Source organism: Semicossyphus pulcher, unplaced genomic scaffold (assembly GCF_022749685.1).
Source record: "Semicossyphus pulcher isolate SPU_LCO1_2020_fin unplaced genomic scaffold, fSemPul1.0.p SCAF_16, whole genome shotgun sequence".
NCBI lineage: Eukaryota > Metazoa > Chordata > Actinopteri > Labriformes > Labridae > Semicossyphus > Semicossyphus pulcher.
The window spans coordinates 2,759,845-2,780,484 of NW_027211670.1; the positions used below are offsets into that span (position 1 = coordinate 2,759,845).

Below are 20,640 nucleotides of genomic sequence, written 5' to 3' on the forward strand. Positions count from 1 at the left end.
ATGCATCATAAGTCCACCAGATGAGGCATACAGTCTGCAGTGCTGAGGAGTCCCACCTCTAATATAAATGTGTGTTTTTATGGAGAACAAACCTCACATGGACGTCCTCTGTGTGTCTGTGATATTACACTGTGCGACTCATGCCTGCTGCCTTCATGCTCTTTAATCATGTTAGGACTTGATATGACTCAGTAACAATGAAGTGGACAGGAAGTTTCTGCAGCACATTTGAACCAACAAGCGACCTCTGCAGCATTACACTACAGCTTTAATACAGCTGTGATCACAAACATGCCGTCTCTGCGTCTGTCTCTCAGCGACCCGTCAGCACGTCCGGTTGTTTGGAATCGGCTCCGTGGTTACCAAGAGGTTGCATCACAGGAGAAAAACAGGGAGGTACTGAGCCCAGAGGGTGTTAGTGATCTCTACACCAGCTCTCGTCACATGGTGGGAAAAAACGTCCTGTTAGCAAGCATCGCTATCCTACTGTTGATTCATAGATGGTGATTCTATCATTGAGACTCGCAGGCCTTTGGTGTCGTTCTGTCAGGGTAAAGTGAGAGAAGTACAGTGTGATCATCCAGAAGAGCCTCCATAGAACCTGCCTCTTTGTTATAATGCAAATTAAAGCAGCATTCTAAGCATCACTGCAGGAGACAAACGGACTCAGAGTCACTGACTGACAGAAAAAGGTTTTATTCTACAGGAATGCTGGAGTCAGGGTGAGGTAGGGGCAATAAAAAGGTTAAAAACATTCAGTTTGTCTGCTGGACAATTTAAAACACTTTGTAGAAAACAGCGGCGTCTGTCGCCGTAAAAACACACTGATGAAAAAGGAATGTGCAAAGATTCTCATGAGCAGGAAGAAACAGAACAAGTGTCACATTCACAGAACTAAACTCAGTGCAGGAAGGATTACACACAGAGACAGGTGCACAGGTAGAGAGACAGGTCCTCATACAAACAGGTAGAGACAGGTCCTCATACGAACAGGTAGAGAGACAGGTGCTCATTCGAACAGGTAGAGATACAGGTCCCCATACGAACAGGTAGAGAGACAGATGCTCATACGAACAGGTAGAGAGACAGGTGCTTATACGAACAGGTAGAGAGACAGGTGCTCATACGAACAGGTAGAGAGACAGGTCCTCATACGAACAGGTAGAGAGACAGGTCCTTGGTGTGCAGGTGCTGAGCCAGGTTCTGGATGCGACACAGGCGGACGTTGTGTGAGTCCCCGGCGCTGTACACCCTGAAGATGTGGTATCGCTCTTTCTCCTTCAGGGCGAAGTCCAGCTCGTTTGCGGAGAGGTGGATGAACGACTTATCCTTCTTGATGGTCGCCTTCACCTCCACGTACACCATCCCCGGCCTCCCTGCAGGACCGAACGTCAGCCTGAAGTCGTACGGCTGGCCGCTCTCTCCGCTCTGGTTGCACCACAGGATTTCGGCCGGGCTTCCAGGGGCGCCGCTGTCTCTCCAGTGACACAGGAAGGAGTTAACGAGCTGCTCCCCCCACTCTCCGATCGCCCCCCTGTCCATGGGGTCGTCTGATAACACCACCTACAGGACGAGGGCAGAGTTAGGAACACTCACTAACACTTGGACACCATGCAGCGGTAGGTGTACTGACGGTGTTGGGTCTCTGGCAGTGGAGCTCCATGTCCTCCAGCGTGGCCTGAGCGTTCCACACAGGGAAGTCCAGGTTCAGGGGGGGGCGCTGGGCCTCTGCTGCAGCCCCCTGAAACACACTGGGGAGCACCATGGCCTCCGGGACGGAGCTGAGAGAGAGACAGAGGGAGAAAAAGGAGGAGAAGGAGGAGGCAAGGGAGTTGGGATTATGTAAAAACCAACATTAGTTTTTCAGATGTGGGATGTGACAGCAGAAGAAGCCTACAGGCTGTTTGGAGCAGGCGGCTCGCTGGCTGCTGTCTCAGCAGGCGGTGCAGATGGAGGACTGTGAGCTGGTCTGGGATCTGTGAGGGTCTCTCCTCTCTCTGCTCCGTCAGACTCACTCTGCTGACTGCGCTCTGTGAGACAGACAGAGAGTTGAACAGAGAGGGTTTGTATCTGATGAACTGATGAACACAGTGTGCAGAGTTATGGAACCTTTTACACAGTCAGGGTTTAGAAAATGAACACATGAAGGCTGTAAGGACATGTTCACACCTGCTGCTCCTGCTGTGTTTGTGGGCACAGCTGCAGGGTTCAGTTGTCCTGAATGGACGAGGACTTTCTGAGGGCCGGGCTGCTCTGCAGGTCTGCTGCTCCTGATTGGCTGGTTCCCTTCATAGTTGCTCCTGATTGGCTGGTTGCCCTCATAGCTGCTGGGACTCTGGGGGACAATAAGGCTACCTCCTCGAGGGGCCATGTCTCTCTCTGGGTCTCTGTCTTTAGGCGCTGCAGGAGGCGGCCACATCTTCATGACAGCTTCCACCACACCTCCGGCTGCATGAGCTGTTAGCATGAAGAGAACATGACAAATAAGAACCTGCAGCGTCATCGTGCTGACTCCTCCTCCTCCTCCTTCTCCTCCTCCTCCTCCTCCTCAGCATACCTGTGCGGCTGCTTCCTGTGTTCAGAATAGAAGCTCGAGGAGGCCAGCAGACCAGCTTCTCCTCCCCGTCCTCCTGTGCAGGGCGAGTGTGCTCCTCAGGGGGGCTGATGGAGGTCTTACTCCTGGATAGCACTGAAGTAAAACAAATAATCACATTAAACACCACAGAAGAAGAAGAAAGGACGGATACAAGCTGTACAACACATCATAGAAAAGCTTCTCTGCTCTTATGTCATAAACATAAGTCTTTTGATCATTTTAATCCTCATAGATATGTGTATGTGTGTGTGTGTGTGTGTGTGTGTGTGTGTGTGTGCTGCAGTGAGGATCTGCTTCTCTCTCTTTGAGCCTTGGCAACAGCTGTTCTTTTATGTCTCCACACACGACAGTGAACAAACTGAATTAGCATATCTGAGAAACACACCAGCTATCTGTGTGTGTGTGTGTGTGTGTGTGTGTGTGTGTGTGTGTGTGTGTGTGTGTACTGGTGTACTGAGACTCTCTGAATACTGTGAAATGATAATGGAAACAGGGTCAAGCTGCAGATGGAAGATGTCAGTGCCTCTGTCTCCTGCTGCAGTGAGCGTCAGAGTCTGATCAGCTGCAGGTATTCGAACATGACGCTGTGGCAGCAGCGTGACCGTCTCATCGATGGTGGAACACAGCTGGCTGTGTCACTTTGAGGCTGAAAGCACAACTTTGAGTGATCAGACTCAAGATATTTGATAGAGCTGTCTGACCTCTCTGCCTCGTGCAGCTCTCAGCACACAGAGCGTCAGGTCTTAATGAAGACTGTGATCATGAAAAACTCACTGTCCTTGAACCCTCAGAGCTCTGCATAGAAACGCTCCTCCAGTGTACATTAGTGTTTCTGGTGAGGTCATGTCTGAAGCATTTTATAAAGCTTCATAATCCTGTAAATTATACATCAGAAGAAGAACAGACAAAAGATTTGTCACGTCTCATCCTTACAACCACTGACAGGTCCATCTGTGACCGGCTACAGTAAGGTTTGTCAGAGTCACATAGTGCATTGACAACAGCTCACATCATTTCTGCTTGCAGTGCAGTGCTGGCTAACTTGGGGCGGCTGTGGCTGTAGAGTCGGTCGTCTTTCAATCGGAAGGTCGGAGGTTCGATCCCCAGCTCCCTCAGGCTACATGTCGAAGTGTCCTTGGGCAAGACACTGAACCCCAAATTGCTCCCGGTGGCCTAGCCAACGGGTATGAATGTGTTATCTGATTGACAGTTGGGCACTTTACGTAGCAGCCTCTGCCATCAGTGTGAATGTGTGTGTGAATGGGTGAATGTGACATGTAGTGTAAAAGCAGCTTTGAGTGGTCGCAAAGACTAGAAAAGCGCTATATAAGTACAGTCCATTTAACTTGTGAGCCCTGTGTGCCCTGCGTACCTCTCTCCAGGTGCATCTCTAGTGTGGGGGGCTCTGGGACTTCCCACGGCTTCTCCTCAGTGGGCAGCTCTCTGATGTCCTCCTTCTGCAAGAATCTCTGCAGAGACCTGGGGTCTTGGTCCTGCACACATTTGGACAACAGCAGCAAAGCTCAGACATAACCAGGCGTAGGATGACAAGACTTCCTTAAAGGGAACTTTCAGTATTTTCAAACCTGGTCCTGTTTTTACATATTTTGGGGTGTTGATGACTCACAGGTACAAACAGTGTGTGAATGTCTGCTGTAGATGTGTTTGTCCTGCTGCAGTGAAACAGGCTGTAATGGCTGCAACATCATCCTTGATGGATCAAAGGTCGTTTTTTTTAACCACAAACAGACGTTACATCCCTCTCTGCGAACACACCAGACTCCATTCATAAAAACACATTTTACCTCACAGGACACAGAACTTTCCGGTCCCTCCTGCCTCGATCAGCTGGTGTCAGGTCCAACATAATATTTGTGTAGCACACACTTAAAGACACAAACTAAGTGAGACGTCTCATCTCATTAACATGTGCTGCCCAGTGTTTGATCCACTACCTGGAATCATCTAAAGTTAAAGCGGACTCAAGAAGTCGTGTGACTTCAGTCTGACTCTGGTGTGTGATTAGGAGTTAAACTTCAGAGTGACATCGTTACAACCTTTAATCAGTCAGTCACTAATTAATGTAACAGCAGGCCGCAAGGAAACTGTGCTCACAAACTACAGATATTAAACAGAGAGGGATCAAACTTGTTGACCTTTGACCTCTGTGACTGTGAGCCCCCCCTGGTTTAGAGATCATGTTTCACTCACATCGATCGAGGTTATCAGGCCGCTCAGGAATCGCATCAGCTCCTTCCTGTGACTGATCTCAGTGCAGAACAGTTTCACCAGCTCCCTGAAACACACACACACACACACACACACACACACACACACGTCAGAAAGTGAATGTATTATATTGAGGTGTTGATGTGAGGACGCTGAGAAGTGTCAGTCCTGTCTCAGCTCACTGGTCTCTCCTCCAGCTGTTCTAATAAACTCAGTTTCAGATGGAGAAGAGAGGCAGCGGAGCGTTAGCGTTCACAGTCCTGTCGTACAGAGACTGGGTCTGTGAACACCTCTGAGCCCCGTGTCTAACACCTCTCTGCTGAAGTGGACTTGTCTCTGACATCAGAGTGGATGTCCTTCCTCACACACCTGCAGATCTCCAGCTTGGTTGAGAGGTGATCTTTCTGGATGTAGAGCTCCTTCTTGTCCTTCAGCAGACAGATGACATCCTGCAGCTCCACCAGCACCTCCTCGCTGTCTGCAACATCCAGCTGGTAGCGAATGTACAGCTTCCCCACCTGCACACCATCAGACAGCATCATGTCAGGGTTGGTATATATCTCAGAGGTACATTCATGAACCAGCTGCAGGTTTCAACCCACTCTGATCCTCTGACCTGGTTGAACTGAAGCTTCTTGATCTTCTCTGCGATGTTGTTGTCAGTCAGCTCCGAGTAGACTTCAGCCAGCTCGTCGTGATGGAGCAGGAACCTCTGGATGTAGGGGACCACAGAGCGCACCATGGCCTGCATGGTCGGACAGGGTCTGAGGTTCTCTGTCTGAGGCTCATACTTCACACAGTTGGAGAGCAGCCGGATCCCACAGATCTCCAGGAACAGAGACCGGTCCTTCTCATTGAAGGTCGGCTCGTTGTTAGCTCGTTCTGCTGCCGCTGCAGTCACATAAAAACAGTCAGGATTTATTTTGAACCTGTGTGACGGACCAGCCCTCAAGCTCCCTGGGTCATGTTAGTTAAACAGAACCAGTGGAGATATAGTTAATGACAATAAACAGGCTGAAAGGATGCTGAAATAACTACTTCATGACGCAGGTCTGTAAAAAGTCTGACTTCATGCTTTGGATGGTCTGTCTGCAAGACGACAAGAACACTACTTTAAAATGACTGATTTCTAAATGGAGTTTAGTTTGTCCTTTTCTAATGCAACGTCAGGAGAAGCTCCATGCTGAAACACTTTATTTATTCTCATGTATACACAGTATTTGTGTCTTTATTTGTTCTGCTTTTTGTCTGAACACAGTGTGTGTGCGTGCGTGTGGTGTGGTGTGTGTGTGTGTGTTTGTGTGTGTGTGTGTGTGGACTCTTGTAACAAGCCTGATCCGACTTTGTAACAGCTGGTATATAATTGTGTATTAATGGGCGTACTCCCTGCCTGGAGTGTGTAACAGGTATCGATCAGACAGCATGTAGAAGAGAAGGTGACAGCACGTACCAGAGGTCCCCGTCCTGCTCCTGGGAGCGCTCTTCTTCTCTGCTGGCGGCAGGTTGAGCAGACAGATCTGCCTGTGAGCTTTAAACACCTTCTCCAGCTCCCTGCTGTCAGCGATCATGGGTCTGCGTGCCAGACTGACCCAGGTGTTCTCCTTGGTGGGGAAGACCCTCCTATCAGACACCATGCCTGCACACAGAGGACAGATGGGGTTAACTCTCTCTGAGCTCTCTGCTGCTCCTCGGTCATCAGCGCTGCTGTGATGAGTTTACTTCTTCATAGAAACCTTGCTCTGAATATATGAGTTGTGTACATGACACACAGAAGGGATTCATGTGTGAAGACACTGTAGCTTAAACCATGCTTCTACTAATGGTAGAGACACTCCACAGGGTGCCTTTAGGGCCCCACATGCTTCACTGTTCTCTTCATGATATATAAATACACCAACAGTGAGGTGGTCTAATCTGAATGATACTTTATCTGCACTAATTAATAAGAACACAGAGTGCAGAGCCCAAACATCACATCGTATACAGTTTTATCTTATTAAAATAACACAGGTGTTACTGTCGCTGCAGGGTGTAAACACCTGAGTGCTGTCACACCTCCAAACATCACACACAGGACAGTTAGCTCCGATGACTGTACAAGCTAATCCCTCCCAGCTGCTGTCAGAACATCAGCACACTCACAGCTGCTGGATGATGCTGTTTAGATTAACTCATCATGCTAATGGCAGGTCCAGGAGTGTGTGTGTGTGTGTGTGTGTGTGTGTGTGTGTGTGTGTGTGTGTGTGTGTGTGCATCATGGCCGTGTGTGCAGAAAACACCTTTCAGGCTGGAGCAGTAACCTGGGTCCAGTGAGGGCTGACCCATGTTCTCCTGGTCTCCTGATACTGGCATCATACACTTCTGAGCTGTTGAAATAAGAAATAATAATTTACTATGATATTATGTTACAATACAGCCTATTATATTACAGTGTATTGTATTAATAGAGACAGAGGACATGTTAGGCTAGTGAGGAGGGAAAGCTGCCAGCTGTTGATCAGAGAGACATAAAGAATGATAAACGTGTGAGAGTGAAGAAAGTAATGGTCCTCACCCAGTCTGGCAAAGAGCACGGACACGTCCTGCAGCACTTCAGCGTTGGGACTGGGACACGATGAACAGATGAGCTCTAACAGACCCACATACTGATTCATGTTGGGGCTGAGGTCCACATTCAGCAGCTACACACAACATACAGAGTATAAGCACAGTCAGAGTATAAGCACACAGTCACAGTGAGCATTAGTGATGATGTGGAGACACAGCCTGCACAGTACAATCCTTTGATTCTGAACTGAAGTCTAAAACCTGCAGTTACTGTCATGAATGAGACATGTCAGTCTAGTGAGTTGAACACCTGCTCTCCTTTTACCTCTTTCTGAAACCAAGGACCTGTTGTCACAATGAAAAGTGTTTAAGGTAGAGTAGAGACTACAGGAGGGAGGGGCTTAATGGAGTCTGAGAAAAACATTTTATACAGGTGAGATGTCACTCAAACTGAGACATGCAAACACCAGAATCAGAGCACATACTCTGGTAAAGAAGGCCTTCATGCCTTCCAGCGGGCCGTAGAAAGGAACCAGGACTTTGGGCTGCTGGATGGGGCTGTCCGCTCCCTGAGTCAGTTGTCTGTAGCGCTGGAACATGGAGGTGGGGTCGCTCCAGCACACCTCCTTCAGGTGGTAGAAACGCCCGGAACACCAGCCATCATTTCTCCTGGTGAAGAGGAGGGAGGGGACGTTTGATTTGAGGCATCAGGTCACCAAAGTTACACTTTAAACTGTGAGTGGTTGTGTTTTTTCTCCTGATTATGACGTATTTGTACCTGTGGTACTCTATGAAGACAGCAGGTGTGTGCTGGAACAGCTCCTTCAGGCTTCTTGGAGGACAGTTCATGTCCAGGTACATGTACACGTTGTGGATGTGCTCAACGGTGGAGGTGAAGCTCGCCCCCTCGGTCTCCTCACCAGCTGGTCTCTGCTCCTCGTCCTCGTCCTCGGGTCTGACACACCACTCCTTCAGGTACTTAATCAGAGCTTCCACTGAGATAGACTGTCTCATTCCTGCAGCAGGGGAGGGGACAGAGTGAGAATGATGTAACTGACTGTAACCTGCAGTGTTCATGAATAAACTCAGACATGGATCCACAGTAGATCTGTGTTTCAGGGTTTTACCCAGAGTTCTGCTGAACTCGCTGGGCTCCAGGTCCACGTAGCAGACGTGCGTCCCCAGCAGGCTGCTAATCTCAGGGGAGGTCAGGTACACCAAGTTTGGACGCAAGTACTTCCTCTCTTGCCGGTCCCCCTCCAGCAACTGATAGGCTGGAACCCATTCAAGAGAACACAGGAAGTGGTGGAAGGAGGACCTGGTGCTTCTGATCTGTCGCCCATCCCGATCGATCACCTGAGCCGTCAGGTACTGAGAGTATCGGTGCCTGGAGAGAGGGAGAGAGGAGAATAATTCATGTTTGGGAAATCGTGCAGTGGAAGAAAACAAGGACAGTGTTTCTTTAACGAAGCAGTGAAAGTCAGCCTCTGCAGCTCACAGATCTTTGATTCCAGGACAGAGCGACAGATCTGTGTGACCTACATTCCTCTGCAGAGCGAGCTGCTCTCTGCAGCGCCACACGTGATTCTGAACTCGTATCTACGCTCCAAAGAAAGATCAACTCGTTAGCAAGACTGAAGAGAGTCATAGAGCAGAGTTAGCTGCACATGGGCCTGCGGAGCCGTTGGTGAAACAGAATCATCTGTGCAGCCTGTCAGTGGTTCCCTGCTTCAGTCTAATGTTCACCATGATTTCAATCAGCTGATGGTGTGGTGCGTTTGAGTGTTCAAGCAGAACATGGTTTTTTACAGCTCAGAAGCTCTGGACCAGAACACAACATGTACTCCAGTGCTGCTCCACACTGCAGCAGGGTTATAAACTCCTCTTCATGAGCGTGTGCACGGAGAACAGGATGGTCTGCAGGCATGTAAATCTAAATGATGCAGGATCAGTGTGATGTGTTAATTATTCATCCAGCTGTGATGTTACAGAGTGACCTCATTTAAGCTTAAACGCCAACACGTTGTGGTCGAGTGAACTCGGCTCACACACAGCTAGTGAAGAGTTCATCCTCAGACTGATGTCTCTGCTCGTCCCCACTTCACCCCGGTAAGGACTGAATGTCCACAGTGGAAAAGACAACCTGAGCCCGACTCACCCTGAAGCCTTTGACCCTTTATGTTACGTTAACAGACACCAGGTGGATTCATCTGTTTGTCCAAAGAGACACATCATGTTAGTGAGGCTGCGTCCACATCAACACATTTTCATATAAAGAGAGTTTTAAAAACTGATGAGCATGCTAACACGCCTGAAAATATCACACAAATATCCCATGACCAGTGACATAAACTGGGCATGCTCTCACCTGAGCGCCGGAGCAAACAGGGACAAACAGTAAGAGCACGTCGATCTGACACAGTGTGCACCGCTGTTCTAAGGGCTGAACGACATCTTTACCTGAAACGTGGGAAGGGCTCTGATTCGCTCTCTCTCTCTCGCTTGGTGGGTGTCAGTCAGGAAAACCGTTAAAATCAACCCGCTTGATAAATAGGCAGCGTGCTTCAGTAACAGCAGCTAGCTAACATAAGACACATGCTAGTCAAGGCTGATATTGTTTAGGGGCTCGAAGCCTCAGGAACATGATGAGTCCTTATTATCAAGCAAACGTGTGTGTCTGCGTCATCGCTTCCATCTCTGCCTGAACACACTAAAACAGTGGTCCTGAAGTGCTTAGAGGCTGCGGCGGGTACTTATTCTAAATATGTCAGTCATGCAAAGTTATGTGTATTATAATTAGAACATAGTACTGTATGTGTGTGTGTGTGTGTGTGTTACCCAGTATCCCAGTTGTTGGCCAGCAGCTCCAGCAGGGCTGTTCTCTGCTGCAGGAGGAGCGAGCCAGGCAGCTGAGCCGAGGCCAGAGTGTGAAACTCCTCACAGGGGTAATCATCGATCACACACTCGTCTCCTGGAGTCTGAATCCACCGAGAGCTCTCTGCTGACCACGGACTGAGGGCCTGGAGCAGAGAGACACAACACACACGGATCATTACATCACATCATCACAGGCTAATGAAGGCTAAAGGGATGATGAGTTATAGGTTATCAAAGATAAATAAAAATATTGTTTCATACAAGGATATACAAATACAAAGGATGAATCATGAGACAAACTACTGAAGACAAACAGCTTCATGTGACGATGTTCTATAAATAAATCTCTCTTCACACGTTCATGTTTTAACACCAAACAAACACAGTGATGATAAGAAGCTGCCGGCTCGGCCCTGCTCTCACTTTAGAGCAACTCTGAACAGCTTAAACAGAGTAAAGAGGATCTGATGGTTTCATCTCCAACACAGTGTCGACATGTTTTACTCATAGTGACGTGCTTTCTAAAATCTGTACCACGTAACGGTTATGTAACTCCTGTAATTTATGCTCTACATAACATGATTTTAATTTTGGTTCAATTCAAACAGGATTATGCAAACAACGATCCCCGACGGCAGGACCGCTTCCACCCCCCGCTGCCTGCAGGTTTTAACCACATGTAACGTTATGATGCACAGACTGAAGCCTGAGGTGAGGCCCACAAACAATGAATGCTCCAGCTATAATTATGAGAGATATATTTAAACATGATGATGCAGACAGAGATCAGTCTCTCAGGGTTGTTCCTGTGTATCTGCATCTGATGCGTCTTTAAAGCCTGAATAATGTAGGGCCGTGTTTCCTGTGTTCCCTGACAGCAGGTCACACACTCACTGATGATCTACACACACACTCCCTGTTCCTGCAGCTCAGTGTGAAACAGGCTCAGCCTGTCTGTCCTGACGCTCAGCTGCTCTGTCTGCTCATCTTTAAAGCTCATACTGCTCTCTGCGGTCCAGCTGTGACTCATCACATGGTTCGTAACTTCATCCTTTAATCATCTCCTCAGTCACCATCATGACTCATCGTTTGTTTGTAATGCAGGAGGATGCTGTTCTGCCTCTGGTGTCCATGCAACCTGCAAATATTGTGTCCTCACAACACACATCCTCAGCCTTCATCCTCATGGAACACACAAGCTGTCAGGACCTTGCAATGCTGTTTTTGTACCTGTCAGGACCTGGCTCTGGTCTTTTTGTACCTGTCAGGACCTGGCTCTGGTATTTTTGTACCTGTTAGGACCTGGCACTGGTCTTCTTGTACCTGTCAGGACCTGGCTCTGGTCTTTATGTACCCGTCAGGTCCTGGCTCTGGTCTTTATGTACCTGTCAGGTCCTGGCTCTGGTCTTTATGTACCCGTCAGGACCTGGCTCTGGTCTTTATACCCATCAGGACCTGGCTCTGGTCTTTTTGAACCCGTCAGGGCCTGGCTCTGGTCTTTATGTACCCGTCAGGGCCTGGCTCTGGTCTTTTTGTACCCGTCAGGGCCTGGCTCTGGTCTTTATGTACCCAACAGGACCTGGCTTCAGTCCTTATGTACCTGTCAGGACCTGGCTCTGTTTTTTTTGTACGTGTCAGGGCCTGGCTCTAGTCTTTTTATACCCGTCAGGACCTGGCTTCGTTCTTTATGTACCTGTCAGGACCTGGCTCTGGTCTTTATGTACCGGACAGGACCTGGCTTCGTTCTTTATGTACCCGACAGGACCTGGCTTCGTTCTTTATGTACCTGTCAGGACCTGGCTCTGGTCTTTTTGTACCCGTCAGGACCTGGCTTCGGTCTTTATGTACCTGTCAGGACCTCTGTCTGGTCTCATGTCTGAGTGTGACTCTTAAACCTGTGAGGTGACAGATCAGGGGCGTGCTCCTCACCAGCTCTTGGGCAGTGAGCGTGCGTCTCTCCTTGCGGATGATGAGTCCGTCTCTGACTCCCAGCCTGCTGAACAGCTCCCTCCACCCGGCCACGTCTCCGTCTGTCTGCACGTAGCAGGGACTGAGCAGCAGCCAATCACAGCCTGAGGAGAGAGGAGGGTTCAGACACACGCACCAACAGGAGGACAGTGAACAGTCAGAGGGAGAGTCAAAGCTGGAGAGAGCCGATGATAATTACTGAAGCAGAAACACGAGTGCAATAATGAGTGTGATCTCAGAGGGACCGGCTGCAGAGTGTTTAACACTAACAGGACTGATCACTGCTGAGGAGCGCTCTCAATCTCTGTAACGTGTGCGGAGTACAGTTACTGACAGATACTCAACATTAAACAGGAACATAATTTTTGGGGTATTTAAATCTTTTATGGCAGTTTGTAACATGTGGTCTCTTCCTGAGCCCGCTCTGTTAACAGCTTTGAGGACTATTTAGTGCATGTGAACATGGTCATGGTGAGTTACTGTGGGACAGGGCAGTCTCAGGAAGCGTGAATGTTTCAGGGAAGCAGAACAATTTTCTGTTGAACTTGTTTCTGATGTTTCTCTGTCATCTCCTACTCCTGCATTAACCATCGTGTCTCTGAGAGTGCAGCTGCAGGCTAAGCTAGACGCTAAGCTATGCCCTGATTAATCCCAAAGGAAACCCCAGAGCCAGATTGCTCCATAATTATAGCACAAAAATAAAAATAATAATAATAAGTTGCACACACACTAACTATTTATATGCCTCATAAACCTCGTATACCATCGTTAGAGTTCAGACCCTCTCTCCTTCCTGTGTTCTGATCCATTATCCACCCCACAGTTGCAGGGGTGGCAGTAGCTGAGGACATGATGTTGGTGTTTTGAGTATTTGAACTGCTTTCTCTGAACAGAACTGTAGGTATCTAAAGATTCATGTTCAGCTGCATCAGCACTTTTTAAACTCTGTGTGTGTGTGTGTGTGTTCTCATACCAGGCAGTGTCGATGGCAGGTTGATGTTTCCATACTCTTCTGAGAAGTGCATCCTCTCGTTGGCTGGACACAGCAGCCCCCTGTTGGTGAGGACGGGTACTGCAGTGTCTGCGTACTCCTGACTGCAGGACGAGTGCTGCTTGATGAAGACCAGGTAACTCACCACCACTGCAGGGGGCTTTGACTGGGGGGGCAGAGGGGCATGATGGGGAAAGAGGAAGATAACAGAGGGAAAGAAACATTGAGAGGACATTCCTGTGTAAAATGATCATAGATCCATGCGATCCATGCGATCCATGAGATCCATGCGATCCAAAGTATTGTACCTTCCACTTGTTGCTCTGTAGTGTCGGGTAGATGTGCTGCTGCAGCAGCTGTTGAGGCTCCAGGTCGTGGACTCCGAGTCTCTTCAGCAGCTCTCTGACCTGCTGACTCTCCAGAGGATCCACACAGCTCAACAGAGACGGGTGAACCACACTCACGTCTTTGTACAGAGCAGACAGAGGACCTGTGGACAGGTGTAAGAGTAGGTAATTAATAAGAACACAAAGTACAGCATCAAATATCATCACGGAACTGAGTCAGCATAGTGCAGTTACTTTAAAAGAGTGTTGTATTACAAGTTATATCATTAATAAAAAAAGAGTCTTACACTGAGCTACGTCTGACTTTGTGACTCAAATGTACACACAGTGCAGCGAGTTTCAGAGTTTCAAGCCTTTCAGTTTTACTGCATGATGTTTCAGTTATTAGAGAGAATCTTAAACACTTTAAGAGTTTTTCACATTCTGATACAAGGATCAGAAGTGACTCTGGTACAGCCTAAATGTAGGATCAGTTATCATCTGCAGCTGTTATTTAATATGTCCCAGCAGAAATCAGTCTCTTCTCTGCTCCAAAACATGATCCTACACACTAAGCTTCTCTGTTCTGCAGCCATGGAGGTGTCATGGCTGCTGCTGGCTCCTGATGTCAGGTCCTTTATCAGTGACAATAACAAACAACAGAACAATCTGTAACGTCAGTCAGAGCTACACTGAATAAAAAGTTTCTCTCCAACACATCACATGAGGAGGAGCTGCGAGCTGAGCAGCCGCTAACTCTATTTTAGCTTGTCTCTATGTACTGAGCATGTTTATAGGTGAGGACTCCATCAGTGTTTATCTTATACGAGGTTTAATTGAGCAGAATGATCCATCGAGGGCTCCTGCTCACCACAACAAACTGACCTGGAGATACAAACCAACAAACACACTGATTTAAGCAGTTTCATGTTAAAAATCTGTGTTTTTCTGACGCTGAAGAGACGTGTGTAAAACTATCTCCACACTAAAGTTCTTATCATTACTTCTGTGTTTGTCTTTGTTCATGTTTACAAAGGCTTTAATCTGAGCCAGGCCGCACAGCACTGATTCACAAATACAGGGATGGGACCTGCTATCAGAATGTTTCTCCTCTTACAAAGCAGATCTCTGCTGTTGTGTTCTTCTGTTTCAAGGTTCACGGAAAACCAGAACAACAATCTCACTAACAAGTTATAAAATGTTATTAAAAACATGAACACTGCCTGGTTAGAGGAAACACGTCTCCAGACGGGACACAGGCCTCTTGTGAGCCCTCTGACTGTATGAAAGAGTACACACATTCATGATAAAAAGTTCTCCCCTCCATACGCACACACGACATGTGAAACAGAAGAAGAGCAGAGATATAACAGGATATAATATCAGTGGGTCTTAAAGTGTTGACTCGGGCGTGTTTCAGGTCAGTGACTTAAAGTGTGCTGAGTGATGAAGTGATATGGACGGAGAAGAGCGTGAAGCTGCAGAGCGACAGCTCACTCAGACTCAGAGATGAAATATTGAGAAGCACAGAGATCAGCGGGGAAACGCTCCCTCACACTGCAGAGAGAGTGGAAGTAGGTCAGAGGAGGTTTCAGTCACACATGTGAAGTTTAAGTGTGTTTATACAGCAGAAACAAGGACACTCAGAGCCTCACAGCACCATGCAGACAGTAAGAACGGCTGTTCGTGTTCAAGTCTTATTGTGATGTCATTTCCTGGATTATTTTAAATGTTATATTCTTTCATTCTGAACAACCTATATAATATATCTATAACAACAAATACTGAATCCTACATTTCCCATAATGCAACCACAACTAGCCGTTTTGTCTTTCAAAGTCCATAATGAGCGGGCTTAACTTCATTAGCTTTAATTTTTATATATGTGTTTGATGAACCAGAGCTGATGTTGGCAGGAAGACGTCGCCATGACACCGTTTGAAACGATCAAATGATTCGTTGTTAGCTGATCAGCAGCTGATTCTTTGACAGTTTGTCTCTTCATTTGGATCAACGAGTAAATGTTGGAATGTGCTTCTGTGTTTATCAGACAGATTCACACCATGATCTGTTGTTTCAGAGCGTTTCCTGCTGATCTGTTGTGTTTTTATAAAGCAGTTTATCACAGTTTGTTGGACACCGAGAACCTGTGAAACTGAGCTGGCCTCTAATCTGACTGTTTCTCTTCCTTTGTTTATCTGTGAAGCTCTCTGCAGCCAGGAGGCACTCACAGCCTCTCATCCTCTGCAGGTGCTGCAAAACACTCACCTGCACAACGAACACGCACGCACGCACGCACTAATACCGTCACATGACCTTGGTGTTTGATGTAATAAATGGCTGCTCATTGCACCAGAATATACACTTCCAGAGTTTAATCCACACAGTCACACTGGTCCTGTGCCCACAGGGCTTCACACACAGGACATGTGTGATGAGTACTCACATGCTGACTATCGTAATGATGTCATGTAGAGGAGAAGGAGGAACAGCATCATGTCCATGTTAAACTTGCCTGTGTCAGCTTGAGCTTTCTTCTTCTTTGTCTGGGTTTCCTCCATCGGGAAGAACACTCCCTCCCCACTCAGAGCCACCACACGTCCATCTGCCAGGGGGATTATGGGTAATTCTCTGAGGGTCTGCAGGATGGAGTCTGCCTCTCCGTAGCCGTGCTCCAGAGCGCGGAAGTTACAAACCAGCAGCTGGGCCAGCTGATGCAGGCCACCCTCTGCAACACATCAGGGAGGGTCGTAAAGTCGCTGAGGTTCACATTAAAGACATAAACTCTGTGACCTCTGACCTCTACCTGTGAGCCCAAACAATGAACAGCTATCAGGGGAGATTTGAAAAGAACACACTGGTTCTCCCTCACTCACCTGAATGGATGCCGTCCACACTCATGAGCTCCTTGGCCATGGCTGTGGTTACCGTGGTGACATCAGATCCCCGCAGGTACCTGACTCCCAGGTGAGTCAGCAGGGAGGTGGGGGCTGCACGGCTCAGATCAGGATGGAGGTAAGACAGGGACAGATGACGCTCAAGCTCGTCTTCACCAATCACGTTACGGATCACAGCATCCTGACAGACAGCCACCTGGGAGGGCAGCTTGTACACGACCCGACCATCTGAGAGGAGAGGAGAGGAGAGGAGGAGGAGAGAAAGAAGAGAGGAAGAGGAGAGGAGGAGGAGGAGAGGAGAGGAAGAAGAGAGGAGGAGAGAAAGAAGGGAGGAAGAGGAGAGGAAGAGGAGGATGAGAGGAGGAGCAGAGGAAGCAGAGAGGAAGAGGAGAGAAAGAAGAAAAGAAGAAAGGAAGAGGAAAGGAAGGAGAGAGGAAGGAGTGAGGAAGAGGGGAGGAGGAGGAGGGGAAGAAGAGAGGAAGAAAAGAGGAGGAGGAGAGGAAGGAGAGAGGAAGAAAAGAGGAAGAGAGGAAGAAGAGAGGAAGAGGAGGAGGAGAGGAAAGAAAGGAGAGAGGAAGAGGAGAGGAGGAGAGGAAGAAGAGAGAGGTTATTACAGGGTTGGATACAAAGGGGACTATCTTACATCAGGCCTAATATTTTCTATATATAACATGCCAATGCTTAACTTTGGTCTGCGTTTTAGTGTATGTGCACAGCCTGCATGTGTACGTGTAGTATAATACAGTATAATAGTATATATAGTACAACAGTGTAATACCTGAGCTGAGTGTGGGCAGGAAGGCCTTGCCCTTCAGCAGCTGAATAATCTGCCCAGCGACAGGCTTGAAGAAGTCCAACACCTCGTCAGGGAGGGGGATGAACTGCAGGAACTGGCAGAGACCCTTCAGCCCCATGAACTCTGGATGCTCCTGACACAGGCAGAAAAGCAGCAGTGTAGTTAATGTGTGAACAAACACAGCTCAGGTGTTGCTGAAGGTTGACAGGGTCTTCAGGGGGACGTCACAGAGAAGATTGGTTCATAGAAACACCACAGCAAAGGACTGCTACAGGTTATTTCCTGAAGGCAGCATAGTGACAGGTGTTCTTTACGGCATTGTTGTCGGATTTCAGTATAAAAGCACCAGAATGATCTTACATTGAAGACCTTCATGGCCTGCAGGAAGAGTTGTGGAATCTCAGATCGGAGCCACTGGTTCCACGAGCTGTCTCTGTCCACGTCCTCGCGGGAGGACGGGATGTCAAAGTCACCTGGAGGACACATTCCTTTCTTAATACACAGACTGAGGGTCCACAATTGACGGCTCTGTAATCCTAATCCACATCCTCACCTTGAATGATGAAGCGGAAGCCGAAGCTGCGGAGCGGCAGGTAAGCAAACACAGGCTGTTTCTGAGGCTGGAATACGATGTCACTTCCTGTCATGTTGCTGTCAAGCTGGAAGGCGAGGGCGAGCTCTGTGGATTCAACGTTCTCTTTGATCTGAAACAGATGAACGTCATTATTTAAAGTAGAACAACAGGTTTCTCACAGAAAGGAGCTGAGTCTCTGTTCAATGACCAACAGTCTCAGCATCACTCAGCTTCACCTGTACAGGTAACCGTGAGGAAGACAGGTGACAGAAGAAGAAAGAGAAGCAGAGACTAAAGCATCCTTTAAGACAGATCTGACAAAGCATTCAAATCTGTTAATGTCTATGTGTCTGTTTTGTCCTAGGAACAGATACACGGAGCAGGAACAGATACACAAAGCGGGAACAGATACACAAAGCGGGAACAGATACACAGAGCAGGAACAGTTACACAGAGCGGGTACAGTTACACGGAGCGGAAACAGATACACAGAGGAACAGATACACGGAGTGGGAACAGATACACGGAGAGGAAACAGTTACACGGAGCGAGAACAGATACACGGAGCGGGAACAGATACATGGAGCAGGAACAGCTGCGTGGGAACCTGTGGGCCTGAGGATGAAGACTCCCACTGATGTGAGTGTGTGTGTGTTTTACCTTCTTGGGCTGCACCGTAGTTTTGACCACCAGCCAGCGCTCGATGCCCTCCGTGTGCTCCACCTCTAGCACATTGTGACTCAGGTCTTTGCGGGTCATCTTCATGAGACGCTTCTCGCTCTGGAGGAGAAAAAAGGTGATGGTTCTTCCTCTGCTGTTTGAGCGTGCATAACTGACAGTGAGGTGTAAGCCTTACCTGGTTGTAGATGGTGATGGAGCGCAGGCGGTGCAGGAAGAGCAGCAGGGAGGGGTGCACGTCATGAAACAGGTGTCTGGTCTGATGGCTCTCAGAGCGCAGAGGGAGGCAGATCTTTGTGGTCCAGCTGATGAAAATCACAGGTTTTCAGAGAACATCAGACATGCTAATGTAATCGCTCTTTCTTCTCCTGCAGAGACTGTCCACACAGGTCGAGAGAACATGTACAATTAATAGTAATTAATTTAATTTAATTAATTTGTTGTCAGCTCGCAGCTCAGGAAATGATAAACTTATCAAAATGAAGATGTCTGCTCACTCTTCCTATAAATAATGGATCAGATCAGATAAGCTACATGGCAGCTAGCTTATTTACTTTCTACCAGGTCTGCTGCTTCCTGTTTGGTGCTGAGAGAGCGCTCTCTCTCTGATTGGACAAAGACTGACTCATGACAGCTGAGTTTTATGACCAATAACACCAGATAGACAGGATGAAGGGAGCGCTGCAGTGACACTCTCATGACCTTACTCTGATGTTGGAGAATTTACCTGGTCAGGTTCATGTCCTGCAGCTGTGCGTCCAGAGGCCTCTCGTCTTCAGCCCAGTGGGGGAGGATGTATCCCATGGGGCCGCAGGTCTTGTCGAAGCGCAGGTGGAAGCCGTTGGAGTGAATCTCAGGACAGTCTGTGACTTTAAACACAGACTTGAAGCCGATGCCTTTTTGTCCTGTGATGAGTGGAGAAGTCAGGACGACGTTAGGGTCAGTTCATCCTCTCATACACTCTCTGTTCTCCTGTCAGTCAGCACACACTCACCTATGTACCCGTACTTGTGTTTGCCCTTGGTGCTGCGGCCCACGTCACAGATGGCCCGGATGTTTCGCTCCTGGAAGCCGGTCTCATTGTTGAGGATGATGATGCAGTCTCTCTGCACCATGAAGGCCAGAGCGGGAACCTCACCGTCCTCTGAGTAACTGTTGTCATCAGCGTTCTGACAAACAACAACAAAGGGCATACATCAGTGTTTTTAGTTATTGTCATGAGTACAACCTAAAGGTGATGTAAGTTCTGTCAGTGCTGATGTTACCATTATGATCTTTACTTCATGTTTAAATCAGGTTATGCAAACAGAGAACTCCAAAGAAGAAGAGCTACCTGAATGAGCTCCAGGACGAAGTGTGTGTCTTTGCTGTAGAGCTCTGTGGAGAGGCGGTCCAAGCTGCGGCCCAGCCGGTCCTGATGGACCTGCATCAGCTTCTGGCCTTCAGCGTTCAGCTCCACACCGACACCAAACTCACTCTTCCTGTCAAGGAAACAGAAGTAAAGATCAGCTGGACTTTTAGGAGCCCAACAAACTGACCGTGCTTTAATGCACACAGTTTAGTCCGAGATCAAACCTGATGTCCTCGATGAGGGCTCTGTGGGGGTCTAACGAGGCCTCTGATTGGCTGTCGGCAGAATCCTTCTCATCAGAATCAGACACTTCCTGTTCCTCGTCCTGAACTCCTCCAGCTTCACTGCTGACCTCTGACGTCTCTCCGTTAGGCACAGAAGCCAGCTCATACAGCTCCTCTGCATCCTCCCCCTCCTCTTCCTCTTCAGCATGCTCACCGTTGACTAGAAGAAACACGAACATTAATCACAGAGCAGGAATGAAAAGGAAACCAGCTCCTGTAGTACTCAAACCTCTGTCCCTCACCTTGTTGTAGACTCTGGTCGAGACAGGAGGAGACCAAGCTGTCGTCCAGGATGTTTTCCTCCAGATACTCGTCTTCACTCATATTCAGAGCCGACAGACTGCTGCTCTCAGAACCCATCAAATTAGACTGAAGGCAAGACAATAAAGACTTTAGATCAGTTGGAGCTTTGCAGCAGCCAAAGCTGTGCTAGAACTGCATTACAAAGCAAGAACTGTTATTGTGCTCCAGTGCTGCATTCAGCTTGTAATTGCACAGAGCTGTTACAGAGTGGGTGTTCTTCCTC

The 20,640-nt window shown here is 48.1% G+C and overlaps 1 protein-coding gene across 1 annotated transcript in view; it reads right to left on the reverse strand.

The window, feature by feature from the left end:
* Window positions 1–680: 680 nt before the first annotated feature.
* LOC138593410 (uncharacterized) overlaps window positions 681–20,640 on the reverse strand; it is a 32,257-nt gene continuing 12,297 nt past the window's right edge. Inside the window, exons 18-48 of the mRNA XM_069664408.1 lie at window positions 20,357–20,483; window positions 20,055–20,274; window positions 19,813–19,960; window positions 19,474–19,648; window positions 19,207–19,384; window positions 18,658–18,784; window positions 18,462–18,581; window positions 17,781–17,931; window positions 17,588–17,700; window positions 17,210–17,360; window positions 16,411–16,659; window positions 16,050–16,262; window positions 13,517–13,698; window positions 13,191–13,374; window positions 12,179–12,321; window positions 10,211–10,392; window positions 8,500–8,759; window positions 8,151–8,388; window positions 7,858–8,041; window positions 7,380–7,506; window positions 7,105–7,191; window positions 6,276–6,461; window positions 5,442–5,716; window positions 5,195–5,343; window positions 4,808–4,892; window positions 3,969–4,089; window positions 2,558–2,689; window positions 2,170–2,457; window positions 1,898–2,030; window positions 1,634–1,781; window positions 681–1,563 (exon numbers count right to left, since the gene is read on the reverse strand). Coding sequence (XP_069520509.1) covers window positions 1,150–1,563; window positions 1,634–1,781; window positions 1,898–2,030; window positions 2,170–2,457; window positions 2,558–2,689; window positions 3,969–4,089; window positions 4,808–4,892; window positions 5,195–5,343; window positions 5,442–5,716; window positions 6,276–6,461; window positions 7,105–7,191; window positions 7,380–7,506; window positions 7,858–8,041; window positions 8,151–8,388; window positions 8,500–8,759; window positions 10,211–10,392; window positions 12,179–12,321; window positions 13,191–13,374; window positions 13,517–13,698; window positions 16,050–16,262; window positions 16,411–16,659; window positions 17,210–17,360; window positions 17,588–17,700; window positions 17,781–17,931; window positions 18,462–18,581; window positions 18,658–18,784; window positions 19,207–19,384; window positions 19,474–19,648; window positions 19,813–19,960; window positions 20,055–20,274; window positions 20,357–20,483 — 5,490 coding nt within the window. The 3' untranslated portion in view covers window positions 681–1,149. The remainder of the gene's footprint in view (window positions 1,564–1,633; window positions 1,782–1,897; window positions 2,031–2,169; window positions 2,458–2,557; window positions 2,690–3,968; window positions 4,090–4,807; window positions 4,893–5,194; window positions 5,344–5,441; window positions 5,717–6,275; window positions 6,462–7,104; window positions 7,192–7,379; window positions 7,507–7,857; window positions 8,042–8,150; window positions 8,389–8,499; window positions 8,760–10,210; window positions 10,393–12,178; window positions 12,322–13,190; window positions 13,375–13,516; window positions 13,699–16,049; window positions 16,263–16,410; window positions 16,660–17,209; window positions 17,361–17,587; window positions 17,701–17,780; window positions 17,932–18,461; window positions 18,582–18,657; window positions 18,785–19,206; window positions 19,385–19,473; window positions 19,649–19,812; window positions 19,961–20,054; window positions 20,275–20,356; window positions 20,484–20,640) is intronic.